This window comes from Olea europaea, unplaced genomic scaffold, assembly GCF_002742605.1.
Source record: "Olea europaea var. sylvestris unplaced genomic scaffold, O_europaea_v1 scaffold239, whole genome shotgun sequence".
Lineage (NCBI taxonomy): Eukaryota > Viridiplantae > Streptophyta > Magnoliopsida > Lamiales > Oleaceae > Olea > Olea europaea.
Window position 1 is genome coordinate 263,518 of NW_019242055.1, and position 18,492 is coordinate 282,009.

Here is an 18,492-nt window from a genome sequence, read left to right on the forward strand (position 1 = left end):
AATCTACAACTCTAAAAGGAGATGTCAAAGTATGGAGGATGTTTATGAAAATTAAACATAAATAACATGTTAAACATAAATTAAACCATTTATGAACTAGGTTGTGTTTAATTCAAAACACAAAAAAGGAGAAAAAAATATAAAGAAAGAAAGAAAAAAGAAGGTAGAAGAAGAAGAAAGACACACACGACAAATACACAGAAATCAAAAGTTGTCAAATTTGCACAATTACAACCTACAAATACACAGATCTAGAGATAGAATTAATAAGCCTAAAAGCACGTAGATGCTCAGTATACATCCACACCACACAACACAAAAACAAAACAAAATTAATGAAGTTGTCATAAATCATTAGTAAGAACAAAATTAATGAGGTTGTCATAACCGGATGCAATTCTTAAGAGATATTAGCCTATACGGGCTATGAATAATATTTATAAATCATGGGAATATTTAAAAAAAAAAAACAAAAAAGAAGTCCAAAAAAAAAAAAAAATTCTTTTTTAGGCCCAACAATGGCTTGTCTTCAACATCTTTAGCCTCCAATTCTTGTTGCAACAATGGCATTCGGTGACTGCCCTCCCTCTTCCAGCCGTCTACACAACTAACAGCCTCTCGACTCTATGCTCTTCTCTATGAACATAATGTGCTACTTGCTAATCCCACTTCCACACAAAGAACTCCAATACTCATCATACCACCTCACCATCAAAATGAACAAAATTAATTACCAGAAACAGAGGCTAGAAAATCGGAGGCCCCAAAAAATCAGAGGCCCTAGGCGGTTGCCTAGTTAGCCTTGGGTCAGGGCCGGCCCTGTTTGAAAAGGATATCAAATATAAATCAGGCTTTCGCCCATTGCGAAAAATTCCCCATTGCTGCCTCCCGTAGGAGTCTAGGCCGTGTCACAGTCCCAGTGTGACTGATATCTTGGTTATTATTCGACTTGTTTTAGCATTGAATTGAAACGTTTGGATCGAGTTAGCTTGCTTGCAAGCTTGTTGCTGAATTGACTTTATTGTCGATTAGGGAAATTTGAAAATTAGTTGGTGATTCTCAGTGATATTTGAAATAATGGTGCACAGTATTGTAGATTATTGGTGTCATACAAAGGAAAAGGGAGCCGTGGCCTGTACATTCATATAGTTGATGATGTTCCACCAAACTTACGCAACATTATGCATTTTTTTCTTCTTTTTTATATTATGTATGCCAAATCGGTTCAATTGTAACTTGTTGAAGGTTGCTTCCCTCAGTGTTCTAAAAAATTTAAAGTGTAATTAGGTATAATAGTCAAATTTTAAGCTTTACGAGTCTAGGCAAGATTTAGTAGTGAAAACACGTTTTCTTATTTTTAATATTACTTTAAATTTTTAATCATTTTAAAAATTAAAATAATTCATATTAAACATTAAAAAATATAAAATATTATATTTACTTAATAATTCTTATAATTAGTCAATTGTACAATTTTCAAAGGAAAAACTTAAAACTAAAGGCTTTTAAAAATAGGGGGAAAATTTTAATAAAGCGCTCCTATAAACGCCTTAAGCGGTCAACTTGTAGGGACGGATACAAGCACGGGCTGTCCACCATTGAAAATGTCTACTTTATTCTTAATTTTTTTTAAAATGATAAATCCATGTATATTTGTATTGTAGTCTGTATCCAAATTCAAAGTTGGATCCGCCACTTTCAACTTGGCAATTGATTGTTTAATTTCGTGCTTGTTGTCATCTGCACCTTGCAACTGGATGCGTTTTTTAAAACACAAACTCCTTTTCTGAGCTGGTTTGGATTATGACTAATCCGTCTCATTTGAGTAGAGTAAAATCTCGATTTAATTGAGTCTGTTGGTTGTGCGGTTGATAGGCAAAAACCATTTAATATGATTTGTTGCCAACCAGTGCTGGCTGGCGGTCGGTCTCCAGCTTGCAGTGGGTCAAGGTGGGACCGTGGGGCTTTTATTTATGTGAAAAGGACAAGTGAGCTTTTGTTTGGGTTTTCATTTTAGTTTACTTTTCAAAGTTTTAAATTTTAACTAAATATTTTGGGCCCTTTTTGGCATCCACTAAATCAAAACTCCTTTTTTTTTTTTTAATCATTTTCAACTATACATTCACATAATAAAATATTTATACACAACCTGAAACCTTTATTCTATTTTTTAATCACTCATTATTAAAAAAAATTACTATTTCAAAAATCATTTTTCTCAAAAAATAAAAAATGTGTGTGTGTGTGCATATATATATGTATATATATAGCAATTGTAGGAATCCACAAATTATTATCCATTCATTCACCATTTATTTCTACTAATTTATTTAGGGCGTGTTCGGTAGTGATTATCAAAGTTGAATTTTTAGGTTCTACCTGTGAGTAAAGAAATCAAAAATGACGACCAGAATAATGAAATAACGGTCAACAAATCAATTTTTTGGGGTAAAAAATCGCTACCAAGCGAAGGCTTAGCAATTTAAAAGGAAATTCAATCATAGGATTAATTATTTTTATTTTGAAATTTTTTTCTTCTTGTATTTTTTGTTTCTTAACTTAATTATATAAAGTTTTTACGCATCAATGCTTTCTCCCATTATTGGCATCTACCGTGACGATATTATGGAAGGAAAAGGATGGAAGTATTGGGGCCTGCTTCATAGGCCCCTACTAGGTGAGAGAGGAGGTGGGGGCAGGCCCCACCTTTTTTTTTTTTTAATTGCTGTTGGATCAGACCCCCTACAGTGAGGGGGCCTGTACAGTCCCTGTGAACCGAGCTCCTGTACATAGAGCTCGGTCGATAGTAAATTTATGTAAAATGTATGGTTAAAAAATGAAGATTTTTTTTTATTTGCATGTAATATTATTTAAATGAAGAATGTTTGAGTGAAAATGAATACTATAAAAAAAATAATGAAAAAAAAAAGGAAGAAAAAAAAGGCTCAAACAGATGCTAAAAGTATGTTTAGTTACAAGTTAATTTTGAAAAAATGAGTTTAAAAAATTTGTACGCTGAATTAGTACTTTGTCAGTGGGTAATGGAGATTGATGCGATGTTCTATGAATTTATAAGTGAAACTGATGCAAATGGTTCAAAACTTTGCTCAAACTACGTGTTTTTATCCAAAACTTTCGATCGTAGTGTAAATGGACATAAACTTTTTTCATTTTTGTCGCAATGTGGGTGCAATGCAATTGTCCTCTTTTTTTCAAAACTATCCCTCCTAATCTAGTCTTGGTGTAAGTTACAGCAGGGGCAACAACTCCAAAAGTTTAGCCCTTCAACGAATATACAAAGAAGAAAAACAGCAAAGAGTCAGTCAGTACCATCACCCTTACCCTAAGGAGAGATGATCTGTTTTTTCGAAGAAAATGTAACATTGGTAAAAAAAGAGTTTTAAAATCCTTATGCGAACAAAAACTTGAGGCGTCCAATGCCCCATTTTCCCTAATCTGCCACTACATATTCAAGTTTGTATAGCTATGCTTAGAAAATATTGGAGGGATTAGTAATTTGAAAGTCTAAGATTTTGAGCGTTTTCAAATTTACAATACTCAACAAAGTTGATTTAAAGGATGTTTTGGTTAGCCTTCCAGCGGCTTAATTTTCAGAATGGATGTACATATTGCTTAGCCTTAGCCTCTCCAAGGCTAAACTAAGACATATTTTAACCAACTTATCAGCCCTTCACATGGCTTGATGAGTTGGGAATGAGATGCAAATGCAAGCTTTGGTTCTCTTGTAGGAACCTTTCCCACCAAGAGACCGAATTTTGATTGAGCCCCTATGGGGGGCATCCATGTGTGGTAATGCCCGAATGCCACGCGCATCGGCTTCCACGAGGGGGAGAAAGAGAAACAGAACCATGGTTAGGCTAAAGGCATTTCAGAAGCTTCTGATGAAGTAGATGGGAATGTGTCTCTCTTGATTGATCACCAACATGAATTTCTTCATTAACGATGAGGAATTGGTGCGGGCAAAGCCATGTTCACGCCTGTGGAACAGCAAAACAAACTGTCAAAGATATTAGTACTTCCTCCACAAGAAATTTAGAAGACTAATCGATTTGTGAAGATACTATGTTACTCTTATTTAAAAATTAACTAGTATATCTATGGTGTAGAAACTAATAAGATGCTAGTGATTGAAATGTGTGGTTGATGGAAGTTGATAAAACGTGTGGTTGAAAAGTTGTAAAATACATAAAAAAAAATGTGGTTTAAATGAAATTTTGACTTTGACTTAAATTAAAATGACTTAGATTAAAATCCAGATTTTAATCAGTACTAAGGAGGGGCTATATATATGTACAAACCTGATTGCAACGGAGTAGCAGGCGCAAGGGACATTGGGGTACCATAATGCTGTGGATAAACCCCGGTCGAGTTGATTGCTGAGTAGTGAAGGAGGTGGTTTGGATACTGAAAACCGTAACCTTGAGTAGTTGAGTAGCCGCTTGTTGCTCCTCCACCGCTTCCCTCTCCGAGGTTCAGATAAGGATAATAGGAAGTCGCAGCAGCCGATAACATTCCTCCAGCTCCTCCTCCATACATAGGATACTGACCAGTGGATCCTCCATACAAACCATAGTAGCTCTAAACAAAGGGAAAAAAATTGTGAACCTATTGCATTCCCCTCATTAATGCTAGCATTAAGGTATATTACTGTCTGTTATACATTCCATTTAAGTTACATTAGAATAAATTTCGATAATGATCTTAAAAGACATTTCTCCTAACAAAGGAAGAAACAAAAGAAATGAGTGGACATACACAATAACTGGAGAAGTTTGACTCTGTTTAAAGTCACTTTTCCGAAAAGTAAGTTTTGAATCATTTCATAATAAAGTACATTCTCTTAGTAAAAAAGTAATTCCGAAATTCTTGTTAGCAAAATAACTAGCACAGCCAAGCATTTCAACCAAAAGGATCTTATATTGGCATTTTAGGAGTCAGGATAAATGTTAAAACAATTATCCTGTGCGTCGATTCATCAAATGAATTAGCAGTTAGAGCTGATCATACACATATGCTTCTTTTTTCATTTCTTTGATTTGTAACTGACATTTTCACATAAAGGATCATATCTCTAATATTCAAACAATTTATGTGCTTCCGGTTTTGCTGAACTGATATGTTAGCCATTTTAGTGGTAAGTTGGAATAATAAGCTGCTCATTTTAACACTAGCATTAAAGCATCTCCAGAGAGACTTTCTAACTACTAATACTCTTTATTTTAAAAAGCTAATGTTTAAAAATAAGCTCCAAAAACTCTTTATTTTAACTTTTTAAAATAAAGAGCCCATTTGGCTCTCCAAATTTAAAGATTCAAACTTACTCTCTATTATTAATATACAATGATTGCATTTAATAAGTCACAAATTTTAATACTCTATTTCTTAAACTATATAGATCACATTTAAATTAATTGGTCATTGGCATACAAAACATTATGTTTAATTAAAATAAGAGGAGAAATCAATAAATGCTTTTCAAAGAAGAGCAAAATAAAAGGTCAAAATAGAGAATATTGTTGGAGTAAATAAAATTATTGACTCTCTACAATACATAAGATACTCTTTTATGAATAAAAAAATCTTTTGAATATGCTCTTACTTTGCTGCCTAAAAAGTAATCTTTCATTTATGAGTAAGAAAGAAAAGTTGCTAATAAACATAAACATATTTTTCTTTCGAAACTAATTTATAAATTTGATTTACTTATAAGCTAAGCCGAAATTCCATTTTGGATACTAACTTGCGTGTCATTGAAGTAAACTACAAACGTTTTTAAAGTCTTCTCAAAATCTTAGGGTTTTCAGTTTCGATATATGGCATAAATGACTACTTCAGCATGATTTTAATTCAAATTTTCCTCAAAAGAAATTAAAGGAGAGCTTTGACAAACCGTAGGATATGCATATTCAGCCGAGTACGGAGGGTACCTGACGTTTTGCCAAAAAAAGAGAGAAAATTAGAATTTAGAATAGTATTATTCGTTATATGCCAAATTAGAATTCATGCCCTATTGCTTTAATTCCATCATTTCATGTAAACGTGAAGACAGATAAGAACTTAGCTTAATTTTTTGTTTGCATATGACTGTGAGTTGTTCTTGTTCATGAAGAGAGAGAGTATAATGATATGAGAATGTGAGTTTCTGCTACATGTATTTGTTATTTCATTCAAAAGATGGGAAAGTTAGATCAATTGGATTCATATTAATCAGACAGTCACCTCCAATTCTTGTTTTTTCAGCATTGATTCTTGAGGCTTTTACCTCTTCAGGGTTTATACTCGAACCACTTTTTGAAACATTATTTATTCGTAGTAATGGTTCTTTACTGCCTTGTATCTGTGCACAGTTAGTTGTAATTATGCAGTCACTGAGTATGTGTGGGTAAGAGAGAGAAAGAGAGGAAGCATAATGATAGAAAGAAGGTGTCATTCTGATATTTTTCATGCGCAGAGAGAGAGAGAGGCCCGCATGCGTGAACAGAAACCCTAGTTTAAAGAGTTCGGAGTGTGGGCAATGCACGTGCAAATGCAGCCTTAGGAAGAAAGACATTACCCATAAACATTGTAAGGAATTCCTTGTTGGATGGCATAATGTGGAAAAGTTGTTGCTTGAAACCCTCCACCTTGAAATGCCCCCATCATTCTCATATTCCTTCCTCCTCCTCCTGCTCCTGTCAAAAAGATTGTGTTAATTTTTTAAATACACACACAAAACAGTAAAAAGGCAAAAGTGTGTGTAACACACACATCATAATGAGCTGTCTACTTGTGGCTGTAAAGCAATTATTATTCTTAAGTGGACTCGACTCGACTCGACTGTACTCGTCTCGTACTGATTCATTGATGAATTGGATAATTTCCGTAAAGAGTAAAATACTCCAGATGTTAATGAGCTTGCTTAGCAGATCAGATCAGCTATCAATCTTGATCTGATCTAGTGAATACATGAATTAGTTTACTTATAAGTAACTTTTTAGAGCTAAACATATGATTAGTAAAAAGTAATATCATAAAATATATACTGACCTTGCTTTGGTGTGGAAGGCTTGGATCTTTGAACACCCATGGAAGCCAGATTACAATTAGCTCTCCTTCCATCGATCACTGGACTAGCATCAACGCAAGCTCTCATCGCTGATTCGGCTTCACGAAAAGTTACCTATATATTTCACAAGTGAAGAAATGACAACCCTCATTCAATTAATTAACTAATCAATCGATCGATCTAAATTACATTAACTTAATTAACAGATCTACTCTAAATCAAAGACATACAAATCCATAGCCCTTGGATCTTCCAGTAGCTTTGTCAGTGATGACAACAGCTTCCAAGATCTCGCCAAACTGTTCGAAGTATTTCTTCATGGTGTCCTTTTGGGTCTCCCATGCCAATCCACCAACAAAAACTTTAGTGTAAGTCGTGTCTCCGAATTGTCCTGGAGGATTGTTCATCTTCAATCTAATTCTTCCTATATTATACAGATCGGATCAAAGATTATTCCGGCTGGAGATTTTGAAGAGGCTCTTGAATGAGGAGGTACAATTAGGTGAGGAGGAGAAGAAGAAGAACAGGAGGAGGAGGGGACAATTAGGTCAGAGATCCCTGCGGCTGCTGCGAGGGAAAAAGAAGAAGAAATGAGAGGGAAGGCGACTGAGAAAGCAAAAGGTAGAAAAAGATGAATGAATGAATTATATACATCCATCTTTTTCTTCACGCGCTTCTACCATTCCCTCCTCTTTCATTCAATTTAAGAATATCACATTTTTTAATTAAAAGCCAAAAAATAAATAAATAAAAAGACAAGGAGATAATTATGCCATATTTTATTAAAATTTATATTTTAATCTAAATCAAAGTCAATAATTAATTTTAACCATATATTGCATGAAATTCATAATTTTTCAATCAAATATTTTTTATCAACTTTTGATTATAATCACCACCAAACAAGAGTCAGTAGTTATAAATAATCCATCTCGATTCGCTTTTCTAAATTAACCAAAAAAGGCACTAACTCGGGGCAGATTTAGAGCTTGGTTGGCCTAGATATAAAGCCCAATTTATTATTATCTTATGAAAAATTAGTGTTCTAAAATGCTCGCATATATTCGACATTTTTTTGGAAAGCCTTTCATATGGAATATGAGTGTGATAATGCGGTCGAACCATTTTTTTGACCAGATATACACTCTTAAACATCAAAATGAGCATGCATTTGTATTAAAAAAAAAATTGTGTCAAAATTGGAAAGTCCAGCCCATCTTTATAACTTAAAAGAAGCAAATTGAGCCCAACAAATATCAAATTAGCCTAAATTATCCAAATCTATGAATTATATATAGTAATCTATAAGATTTTAACGTTTAAAAAAATCAAAAGAAATTTTTCGTAGAGTTGCAAATTAACTATGCCGAGCTCAAGTCTCCTTCTTCGATCTTTCTCTAGTTTTACTAGTAAGTGATTTTAGTCATGAATAATATTGAATTGTTAATGGTTTTGATCACGAGGAGAAGAAGGTTGAAAATGATATATTACCCTCTACAAGATATAATAGAAATTATCGAGTTGAAATAAGGGAATCCAATGAAAACAATTTTACATCATATGATGTGAAAGATGACTTTGATTAAGAAAAGGAAATTGGATTGGAATCGATAAAAAGTTAAACAAGATTTAGGATTTTTTAAGCTACGAATTGATTACCACTCATTGTAGTATTTATAATTTTAAGCAATATGTTTTTCTTGAAAAATTAAAAAATGTGTATAAAGTTCAAATATTTCATCATTTTATTTATTTATTAGTTATGAATATTTAAAATATTATTAAAATTTTAAAATTGCATAATTAAGCATATGCTTTGATGGACATGCATATGCCTATAATGCTTGATACTTGACGGCATTGGCGGACCTACAAAGGTCCTAGTGGGTCACTTGACCCACCAGCTTCAAGTCTTTTTTTTTTCTTTTTTTCTTTTTTTCAAAGAACCAAAAATTAGAATTGGGTAATAATGATAGTTGGGTTTTTTTAGTAAAATAGAGTTCCAATAATGACCGAACAATTGAGAGAGTGGGTTGAAATTAGTTTACCATTTGTGATATTTAATTTGAAAATTCTTTAAAAAAATTTATTTATCATAAATGTGAGATTATTTGAGATTCTTTGAGAATTGTTATTTATCATATATATGAGATTTGTGAATCTATGATAGTGATCATGTGTATGTGTTTTTGTAGAATACATAAATTTTTTTGTAACTTTTTAATAAATTTAATTTTGTCCCACTAATTCCAAATGTCTGCGTCCGCCACTGCTCGACGGTAACGAATTGTCATGCATTATGCATTTTAGAACTTCGAAAAAATTATGTAATTCTTTTTTTTTTTTTTTTATTTTTTTGAATCAATGCACGAGTTAATTTTACATCAATACTTCGTTTCTTTTGACTTGTCATTAGAAAGATTTCTATGATAAAATTTGTATAATTTTTTAATGGCAATTACAATTTTTTTTTTTTTTTTTTTTTTTTTTTTAGCTCTTATGTGCTTATTTTCATTAACTGCTGATTTTTTCCTAAAAAATTCTTGCAGCAAGATGATACAAGGCGAACCTATATAAAGCCGGCAAACTTATTGGTATTTTTGTATTTATACCTTAAAAAATGTATGTGTTTCATTTGTCTATAATATATCAGATATTAGGTTAAGTGAGAATCATTTTTTGGACAATTCTAGCCTTACCATAATTCAATTATTTCAATAATATCGTACTTTTCGTTTTCCAATATTATTTAATTTATTTTGCCATTACTACATACATTTGACAAATTCATTTCCTTGCGTGATTTAATTAATGTATGAATTTTCCATTATTAATTCTAAATTAGTTAACATTCAAATTCATTTAATTAATATTTATCTTCATTTATGCATTTCAGTATTATTATTTTTAATTAGAAGTTAATTAGAATTTCACACTAAAAATGCATTTCATTATTCACATCCATTTGTGCTAATTAACATTTAGTTTTACTTAATTGAAAATTAAATAAATGACCCGGGTCTAGCTAGCAGCCAAGAGAGATGTGCCCTCCCTAATCAATAAGCAGGAGGGGTCGACTAACCAACATTTGTCGAGCATATATTTTCTGATATTAATTATATATTAATTAATATTTATGCATATTCAAATATTACATTTACAGTACTTATAAAACATTTTTTTGGGTGCTTCTAGTTCTATTATAATTCAATTGTTTCAATAATACCTACTTTTCGTTTGTAATATTATTTAATTTATGTAATCATTTTGCTACCATCAATGTATATGTACATTTGATAGATTCATTTCAACAGTGCGCTTTACATTAATGTATGAATTTACTATTATTAATTCTCAATTAATTAACATTAGCATTCATTTAATTAATATTAATATTTTTTGATGCACTTCGTGATGTTAATTCTAATTATAAGTTAATAGAATCTCACATTCAAGAATGCATTTCATTATTCACGTACATGTATACTAATTAACATCTAATTTTATTTAATTGAAAATTAAATAAATAATTAATATTCATTGTCATGCACATATTCTCTTATATTAATTATAAATTAATTAACATTCATGCATATTCAAATATTACTTTTACATATTTCATAAACATGTTTATCATCAACTAGCTAAATCATTTTATTACAATCTTTGTTTAATTGATTGATAAGGTTTGTAGGAATTTCGAAACTCACATTAAGTAATTGCGAAGATAGAATGTCATCATTCATCATTTAAAGAATATTTATGCTTAATTGATTATAGTGATATGAAAAAGGGGAAGATTAATAGGAAGGTGAAGCGGACGCGCTAACTATGAGCATAGGGCTTATTGGTTTAGTTTAGCTTAGTTGTGGTGCATATAACATGATTATGGTGTTTTGTCAATCGCCGTTTGGTATTGATTTATCAACGTACAATTACAAATATTCATAATGAATGGGACCTCTCAGTGTCTAAACAAAAGAATATTACCATTTCGCCCCCCAGGGCATATCCTAACTGGCAAAGATGAGGGCGCTTCAAGGCTGTCAGATCAGAGGTTGTGAGTTCGATTCCTGGAAGATTCTTGAAAGGCAGATATTCTCATAGAATGTAGGATTTATCCTGGAAGGCAGGAGCTCTACTGGAAGGTAAGGTGCAAAGATGGAAAACGATTTGATTGACACTTTGACAGATCAGTTGGGGGGCTCTTAAGCACTAGTCAGTTTGGGGCACAACCTGCGATTTAACCTATCTGCAGTTTGAGAGGCCAAGGTGTAAACTCCAGGATTTAGTCACTATAAGGTAGATGCCTGGATATCAAAAAAAAAAAAAAGAATATTACTATTTCTTCTTACTATATAGATTATATTACATTAGATTAGATAGATGGGTTTTGCTACTCGTATACAGCCCCCTCACAACGGGCCGTCGGCAATTTTCTTATTGGATGCGGGCCCCCCTCTTTTGTGAGGAAACTGTACGTCAAGCTCGGTGTACAACCATCATATTCCTAGATAGATTAGAGAAATTCATTCCCATAGAAAGTCATATTTATTACGAAATTTGGGTCGGTCGGTCCAAGAGGTGTGCTAGATGATTTTTGGTAGAAATTGAAATCGACTCAATGCAAAAAATAATATTTCCTAAGAGAGCATTGCATAATTGCATTGCAGTGGAAATCGAATTTTGTCTAGGATCGATCAGTGAGCAAATAATATACTTTTAACAAGAAAAGATGGAAGAATCGTATATTTTTTTCTAAATTAAAAATAAACTATTTAATATTTTTACATTTAACTTTGAAAAATAGAATATAATAAATTATTTAAATTTATAATTACGATGAGCTAGTTAGAGTAGTGATTCATTGACTCATTACTTTGATCAGGTCATTGATCCGATAGTTATGAATAAAATGCTTATAACAAGTTAGAAAACTTTGATTAGATAGAAACATTCATTCTCCTTATGTATGTTATACATACTAAACTATGCAATAGACAAAGTTAGGTTAGTTGAACAGCAATCCAATCCTATCTGTTTAACAACTCTTCCTTATCTCATTACCAACCATTTTTTCAATTTATATGTCCACTGTGGTTATAATAATAATAAGAATTTTGCTAGTTGTACAATCAGAATTGACAACCCCGATTAACAATCTTCTCATGGGAGGGGGGCTCACGATTTTTTTATTCATCGTGGATCCCCGACCATGTGTGTGGTTGTCTACCAAGGTTGTTAACCCCGATTATATATATAGCATGACCATCTACAATTTTCTCCACGATTAACTATGTTCTTCGGATAGAATTTCTGGTGTACAGTACTCGATATCACTGAACAATATAATCTTTAGTGTGGAGTATTCGATCCTGTTACAAGTGAAAACAAGTAACATTTCAGGACCAGTCCTTGAAAAAGGAATAGTAATCTTCATGTGGGTTGTGATGGTTTGAGCTGTCTCCAACTTGCAGCTTTTAAGAGTTTTGTACACTAAGTCATTCAGAATCTTCTCCTATTTGTACAGACTGGACTTGTAATTCACACCACATGCATATGTCCTCCACATTGTTGCTCTATCTATCAGCTCATCTTTCTTTTAAGTACGATCAAACATCCTGATTTCATGAACTCTCTCACATATCTTTACTATTGTACCCTCACCTTCAGCATTGTGTCTCTAGACATTAAATGATGTCGAAAGATGTGACGATAGAAAATAACCAATTGGATGTAGATAGAAATGAACTCCTACCCACTTATATTGCGCACTAGGTGACGTGGCGATGCCACTCAAAGGGGCAAATCTTATTTTCTTTTGAAATGTCGAAAAAAAATATGGCTTGATCGTTAATGTGGCAACACCACATCAACGATGAACAATTATTATCCTACCGACCATGGTAGAAAATCAATTCTGTGGATATAGAATCCTATGAGAAATCCTTTGTTCAATGTCATAATCCAAGAAGCATCCAATTTAGAATGCTGATGAGGCTGAAGAATAAAACCACCACAGAAAGAGTCGAGGACCCTACAATCTAGATAAGTCTCCCATAAGAGGAAGTAGAAAATCAACAACCAATTTGTGAAAACAATTTAAATAGTTGAGGAAATTAATTAGAATCGTCCCTCCATTTACCCTTTTGATTTGAACTTAACATGCAACGTATATTACACTTGTCTTCGTCTTCACTTAATATGCATTGAACATATCAATTGGAATTAATTATTATAGATATGCATTATTTCCCCCCATTTACCTTCCTTGCATCTTTACATTAATTGAAACTCTCAGAGGACCATCTTTTGTTAAAAATATATATATAAATAATAAAAAATTGAATTTAATATATTATCCGATCAAGCAAAATCAATCTCCCAAATGTACATTGATGATAACTAAATAGTCAACAAAATAATTCATGATAATATTGTTCAAATGACTAAAAAAATACATATTGAAAAACAAAAAATAATATATTATTAAAATAATTGAATTATTTACTATCCAATCAAGTTAGATGAATCTGTCAAATGTATATATTTATGATAACTAAATAGATGATAAAATAATTCACGATAATATTATTTAAATTATTAAATAAATTAAACACGTATTGAAAAAGAAAAGTAAAATATTACTAAAATAATTGAATTATATTTTGACTAAAATCATTAAAAAAAAAAAAAGAATTGATGTTATATCTAATATATTATGATTATGATTAGGGTAATTATATTCACACCACAATTTTATTTTTCGCACCACATTTTAATTACACTTAGGTTTCCTAATCTTTCCTCATTATAGCACTTAGGTCCCTAACTAATTTTCCATGTCATTCTTATTATTAAACTTTTTATTAGTTAATAGATTTTGTATTTAGCCCTTGTTAGGTAGAAATTAAAATTTAGATTTTAATTTAAATCAAAGTTAGTAATTAATTTTAATCACATATTTTATGGGTTCCACAACTTTTCAATCACACATTTAATCAACTTTTATTAAAGTCTACTAAAAATCTTATTTAAATCCCCCATCAAACAAGGCTTTAATAATATATGTACGTCCAAAAGTACAGAAAATATTTTTCCATCGTTTCAAAGCATGAAACTAAAATATTTTGACATAAATCATCATTAAGGACGATATGTACTGATTAATGAAATGTTGAAGAGAAAAATTCGAAAGAAAAAGTTAAGAATTAATTGCTATAATGTATAAAGATTGATAAGATTAACTGCAATTAAAATGTAGTGTATAAAATAAAAATTGCAATAACAATATAATCAACTTATGATTATGATTATTATGTTTTGTCAATCGCCATTTGGTATTGATTTATCAACGTACAAATGTTCATAATGAATGGGACCACTTAGTGTCTACATAGGAAAATATTACCCTTTCTTCTTACTATAGATTAAATTATATTATATCAGTGTCAAAAGGGAAATTAGATAAATTATTCATTCACATATAAGTCATATTTATTTAATAAATTTGGATGGATCGATCCAACCGAAAATAGAAAACGAGTGAGGCGGTCAAGGTGAGTTTTTGTAGAAATTGCAATCGATTTAACGCAAAAAATAATTTCTCCTAAGAGAGCATCGCAATGAAAATCGAATTTTGTACCGGATCGATCAATGAGCAAATAATATACTTTTAACAAGAAACAAAAAATGGAGGAATCAAATAATTTTTCTAAATTAAAAATATACTATTTAATATTTCATTTCATTTAGGGAGGGGATGAAAGTATGATATGTATTATATAACGTTATTTAAAAATGCAATATAATAATTTATTTTACTTCAATAATTTATTGAAATTTATAATTACGACGAGCTAGTTAGACTAGTGACCCATTGACTCAATACTTTGATCCGATAATTATGTATAAAATACTTATAACAAATTAGAACCATTCTCGTTATCATGTTTATTATAAATACTAAACTATGCAATGGACAAAGGCAGGTTAGTTGTACAGCAATCCAATCCTATCTGTCTGCCAACTCTCTCTTTATCTCTACCTTCTTTTTCAATTTATATGTCAATAATTGTGGATATAAATCAATACTTTTATTCGCATTACCATGGCTTCTTTGAATCACACCTGAAGGCGAATGGGCAAGCAATCCGCTTTGTGATAGACTCTTTGGATCGTGTTAATGCGAATTGGTGATAAATCGACTTGACGATTTGATGATGATAATGAATCAAAGCTAGGAAGGGAGTCATCTTTAATTTAGGGGCAGGAATGAAATGCCACAGCTTTTTTGAAAAAAGAATAGTAATCTTCATGTGGGTTGTTATGGTTTGAGCTGTCTCCAGCTTGCTGCTTTTAAGAGTTTTGATCACAAAGTCAGTCAGATGGCACATGTGGACTGGACTTGTCATTCACACCACATGCATATGTCCACAATTTCACTCTATCTATCAACTCGTCTTTCTTTGAGTACAATCAAACATCCTGATTTGACTAGTTCCTTAAAAAGTGTTGTCTCGCGCTCATAGGTATTCTCCACCTCCCCATTGTGTCGATTTCGAATACAAGTACCCTTCTGTTTAAAAGTCGTTCAATCTTTTTCCGGGCGTATAACAATGGTTAATGAATCGCGGAAGAATAATATGTTGTATAATTTTGTGTTTTAAATTACCGAATCTTTCATGTTAAATCATCAAGAAATACAAGAATTAAAGCAGAAGCGTACCTGAATCAGACATGGTTAATACAATATGAATTTCGCGGTATAATCTTCCAAATCTACACGCAGTCTCCTTTTACGCTCTATAATGGGATGCAGTAGAGAATGAATAATACGTGCGTGTGATCTGGGGACCATAACCTATTTATATAGGGACTTAATTCGGTCCATCATAAAATTAGGACTTGAACTCAGTCTCTACACATATGTAAACACATACTTTAATTGGATACATTAAATTCCAAAATCGAAACCTTATTAGATCACTTTAATTGGGCTCAACCGAATTCGATAGCCTATAATTTAACACACAATTATTTACACATACAAGCTCATCTTTAGTTAAAAATCCTTACAATCTCCCACTTGGGCTATATGTGTCACCTTATAATTGTCTATTAAACATAACCTTATGAGTACTCAAAATTTTGTTATCATTACCGAATGTATCCCCAAACAATCACGTCCATCAATCATATCAACATAGGATCAAAGCGACTTTCGCTACTTTCACGTAGCTAAACCCATCAATGGTCACGTATATCAATATAACCGAATGACATGGATCAAGCATGGATGTGTAGCATGAAAATTACATGTAATGTGATCTGTAACATGCCTATTTCCAACTGATCCACCTTAATACCTTAGTGAGATCATTTTAAACAAGTTCAGAGATAATTAACCAAATAACTTTATAACTGAAAATAACTTTGATTTTAAACCGTATCCAAAATAACAGTACATGTGTCCAATATGAAAAGCAAAAAATACAAACTCCCATTGAAACTAGATATCCTCAAGAGACATTACACCCATATGCACAGTGTGCTCATGAAAGATCTTGGGTATCAATCCCTTAGTAAGTGGATCCGCAACCATGGAGTTTGTCCCAATATGCTCTATTGACACCTGTCCACTCTGAACTCTTTCTTTAACAGCAAGGAACTTGATCTCTATGTGTTTTGACTTTGTCGAGCTCCTGTTGTTGTTGGAATACAACACTGCTGATTTATTGTCACAAAATATTTTAAGTAGTCTTTCTATATTGTCCACAATACGCAGCCCAATGACAAAATTACGTAGCCATATTCCATGATTTGATGCCTAATAACACGCTATAAACTCCGCTGCCATGGTGGAAGTAGCTATGAGTGTCTGCTTAGCACTCTTCCAGGAAATAGCACCTCCAGTAAGCAAGTAAATATAGCCTGAAGTGGATTTGCTACTATCTTGGCATCCCGCGAAATCGGAATCAGAATAACCGATGATCACCAACCGATCCGATCTCCTGTATGTGAGCATATAGTCTTTTATTCTCTGTAAATACCGCATGACCCGTTTGGCTGCTTTTCAATGATCTATTCCCGGGTTACTTAAATATCTCCCTAGCATCCAAACGATGTACGCTATATCCGGACGTGTATAAACCTGAGCATACATCAGACTCCCTATAGCTGAGGAATAAGGAATCTTCTACACTTTTTTAATTTTCAAGTCATTTTTAGGACACTGACTTAAGCTGAACTTGTCTCCTTTAGCCACAGGGGTGTCACATGGTTTACAATCTTGCATGCCATATCTTTTAAGTACCTTTTTGATATAACTCTTTTGTGATAATCCAAGAATACCCCGAGAACGATCTCGGTGTATCTAAATTCCTAATACAAAAGAGGCATCACCAAGATCTTTCATCTCAAAGTTCTTTGCTAGAAATCTCTTTGTTTCGTGCAATAAACCAATATCGTTGCTGGCAAGCAATATGTCATCGACATATAAAATCAGAAAAATATACTTGCTCCCACTGAACTTGTGGTATATATAATCATCAACCAAATTCATCTCAAAACCAAATGAGATGATCACCTGATGAAACTTGTAATACCATTGACGAGACGCCTGTTTGAGTCCATAGATGGATTTCTTTAATTTACAAACCATTTGCTTTGCATCGTCCGATACAAAGTTTTCTAGTTGTACCATATAAATTGTTTCATCAATGTCACCATTGAGAAACGCTATCTTAACATCCATCTGATGTAGCTCAAGATCGAAATGCGCTACCAATGTCATTATAGTCCTGAAAGAGTCTTTCGAAGAAATCGGAGAGAAAGTCTCTTTATAATCGATGCCTTCTTTCTGTGTAAAACCCTTTGCGACAAGACGAGTCTTATACCTCTCTACATCACCTTTTGAATCCCTCTTGGTCTTAAATATCCATTTGCAACCAATGAGTTTCGCACCTTCAGGCAATGGAACGAGGTCACATACGTCATTGTCCTTTATGGACTTTATCTCTTCATTCATAGCATCGAGCCACTTTTGAGAGTTAGAACTTTCCATGGCTTGACGGAAGTTGATTGGATCATCTTTCACCATTCCAATGTCAACTTCATGTTCTTGAAGAAATACGATGTAATCATTCGAAACCGCACTTCTCCTCTCTCTAGTGGATCTTCTTAATGGCATTGGTTCTTGAGACTGTAGAGTTTGTTCTTCTAGAACAATTGTTGATCTTGAGAGGGAGGTATGACATTGTCTTGATCCAGAGTTGCTTCTTGAACAATATCAGGGATAGAAACCTGATCATTGTCAATGGCAATTGGAGGAATTTCAACATATTCCTCCTCAAAGGCAAAGCCTGTAACCCTTTCTCCCCCCCCCCCCCCCCCCCCCCCCACCCCCCCCCCCCACCCCACCCACC

The 18,492-nt window shown here is 32.7% G+C and overlaps 1 protein-coding gene and 1 long non-coding RNA gene across 5 annotated transcripts in view; one reads left to right on the forward strand and one right to left on the reverse strand.

Annotated features, from left to right (window-relative positions):
• Nucleotides 1-3,282: 3,282 nt before the first annotated feature.
• On the reverse strand, nucleotides 3,283-7,694 carry LOC111381913 (RNA-binding protein 24-like). Of its 4 annotated transcripts, none has more exons than XM_023005765.1 (6): nucleotides 7,297-7,694; nucleotides 7,048-7,180; nucleotides 6,575-6,686; nucleotides 5,912-5,948; nucleotides 4,320-4,599; nucleotides 3,283-4,018 (listed from the first exon to the last, which is right to left on the reverse strand). In XM_023005765.1, exons 1-6 carry the CDS (start codon nucleotides 7,471-7,473, stop codon nucleotides 3,993-3,995), a joined length of 765 nt encoding a protein of 254 aa, XP_022861533.1. In that variant the 5' UTR covers nucleotides 7,474-7,694; the 3' UTR covers nucleotides 3,283-3,992. The 4 variants fall into 4 exon arrangements, with proteins under 4 accessions (XP_022861533.1, XP_022861530.1, XP_022861532.1 ...); XM_023005762.1 differs by having other exon boundaries at nucleotides 3,283-3,998; nucleotides 6,575-6,692; XM_023005764.1 differs by having other exon boundaries at nucleotides 6,575-6,692.
• Nucleotides 7,695-15,158: 7,464 nt separating this feature from the next.
• LOC111381885 overlaps nucleotides 15,159-18,492 on the forward strand; it is a 10,169-nt gene continuing 6,835 nt past the window's right edge. Inside the window, exon 1 of the long non-coding RNA XR_002700423.1 lies at nucleotides 15,159-15,597. This is a non-coding gene — a long non-coding RNA (uncharacterized LOC111381885). The remainder of the gene's footprint in view (nucleotides 15,598-18,492) is intronic.

Excerpts from the sequence above, each read along its gene's own strand:
- LOC111381913 (XM_023005762.1), bottom strand. The coding sequence starts at position 7,473 with ATGAACAATCCTCCAGGACAATTCGGAGACACGACTTACACTAAAGTT. Across the intron at positions 7,181-7,296 it reads GATCCAAGGGCTATGGATTT|GTAACTTTTCGTGAAGCCGA; the intron begins GTATGTCTTTGA and ends TGAAATATATAG. Across the intron at positions 4,600-5,911 it reads CTGAATATGCATATCCTACG|AGCTACTATGGTTTGTATGG; the intron begins GTTTGTCAAAGC and ends CCCTTTGTTTAG.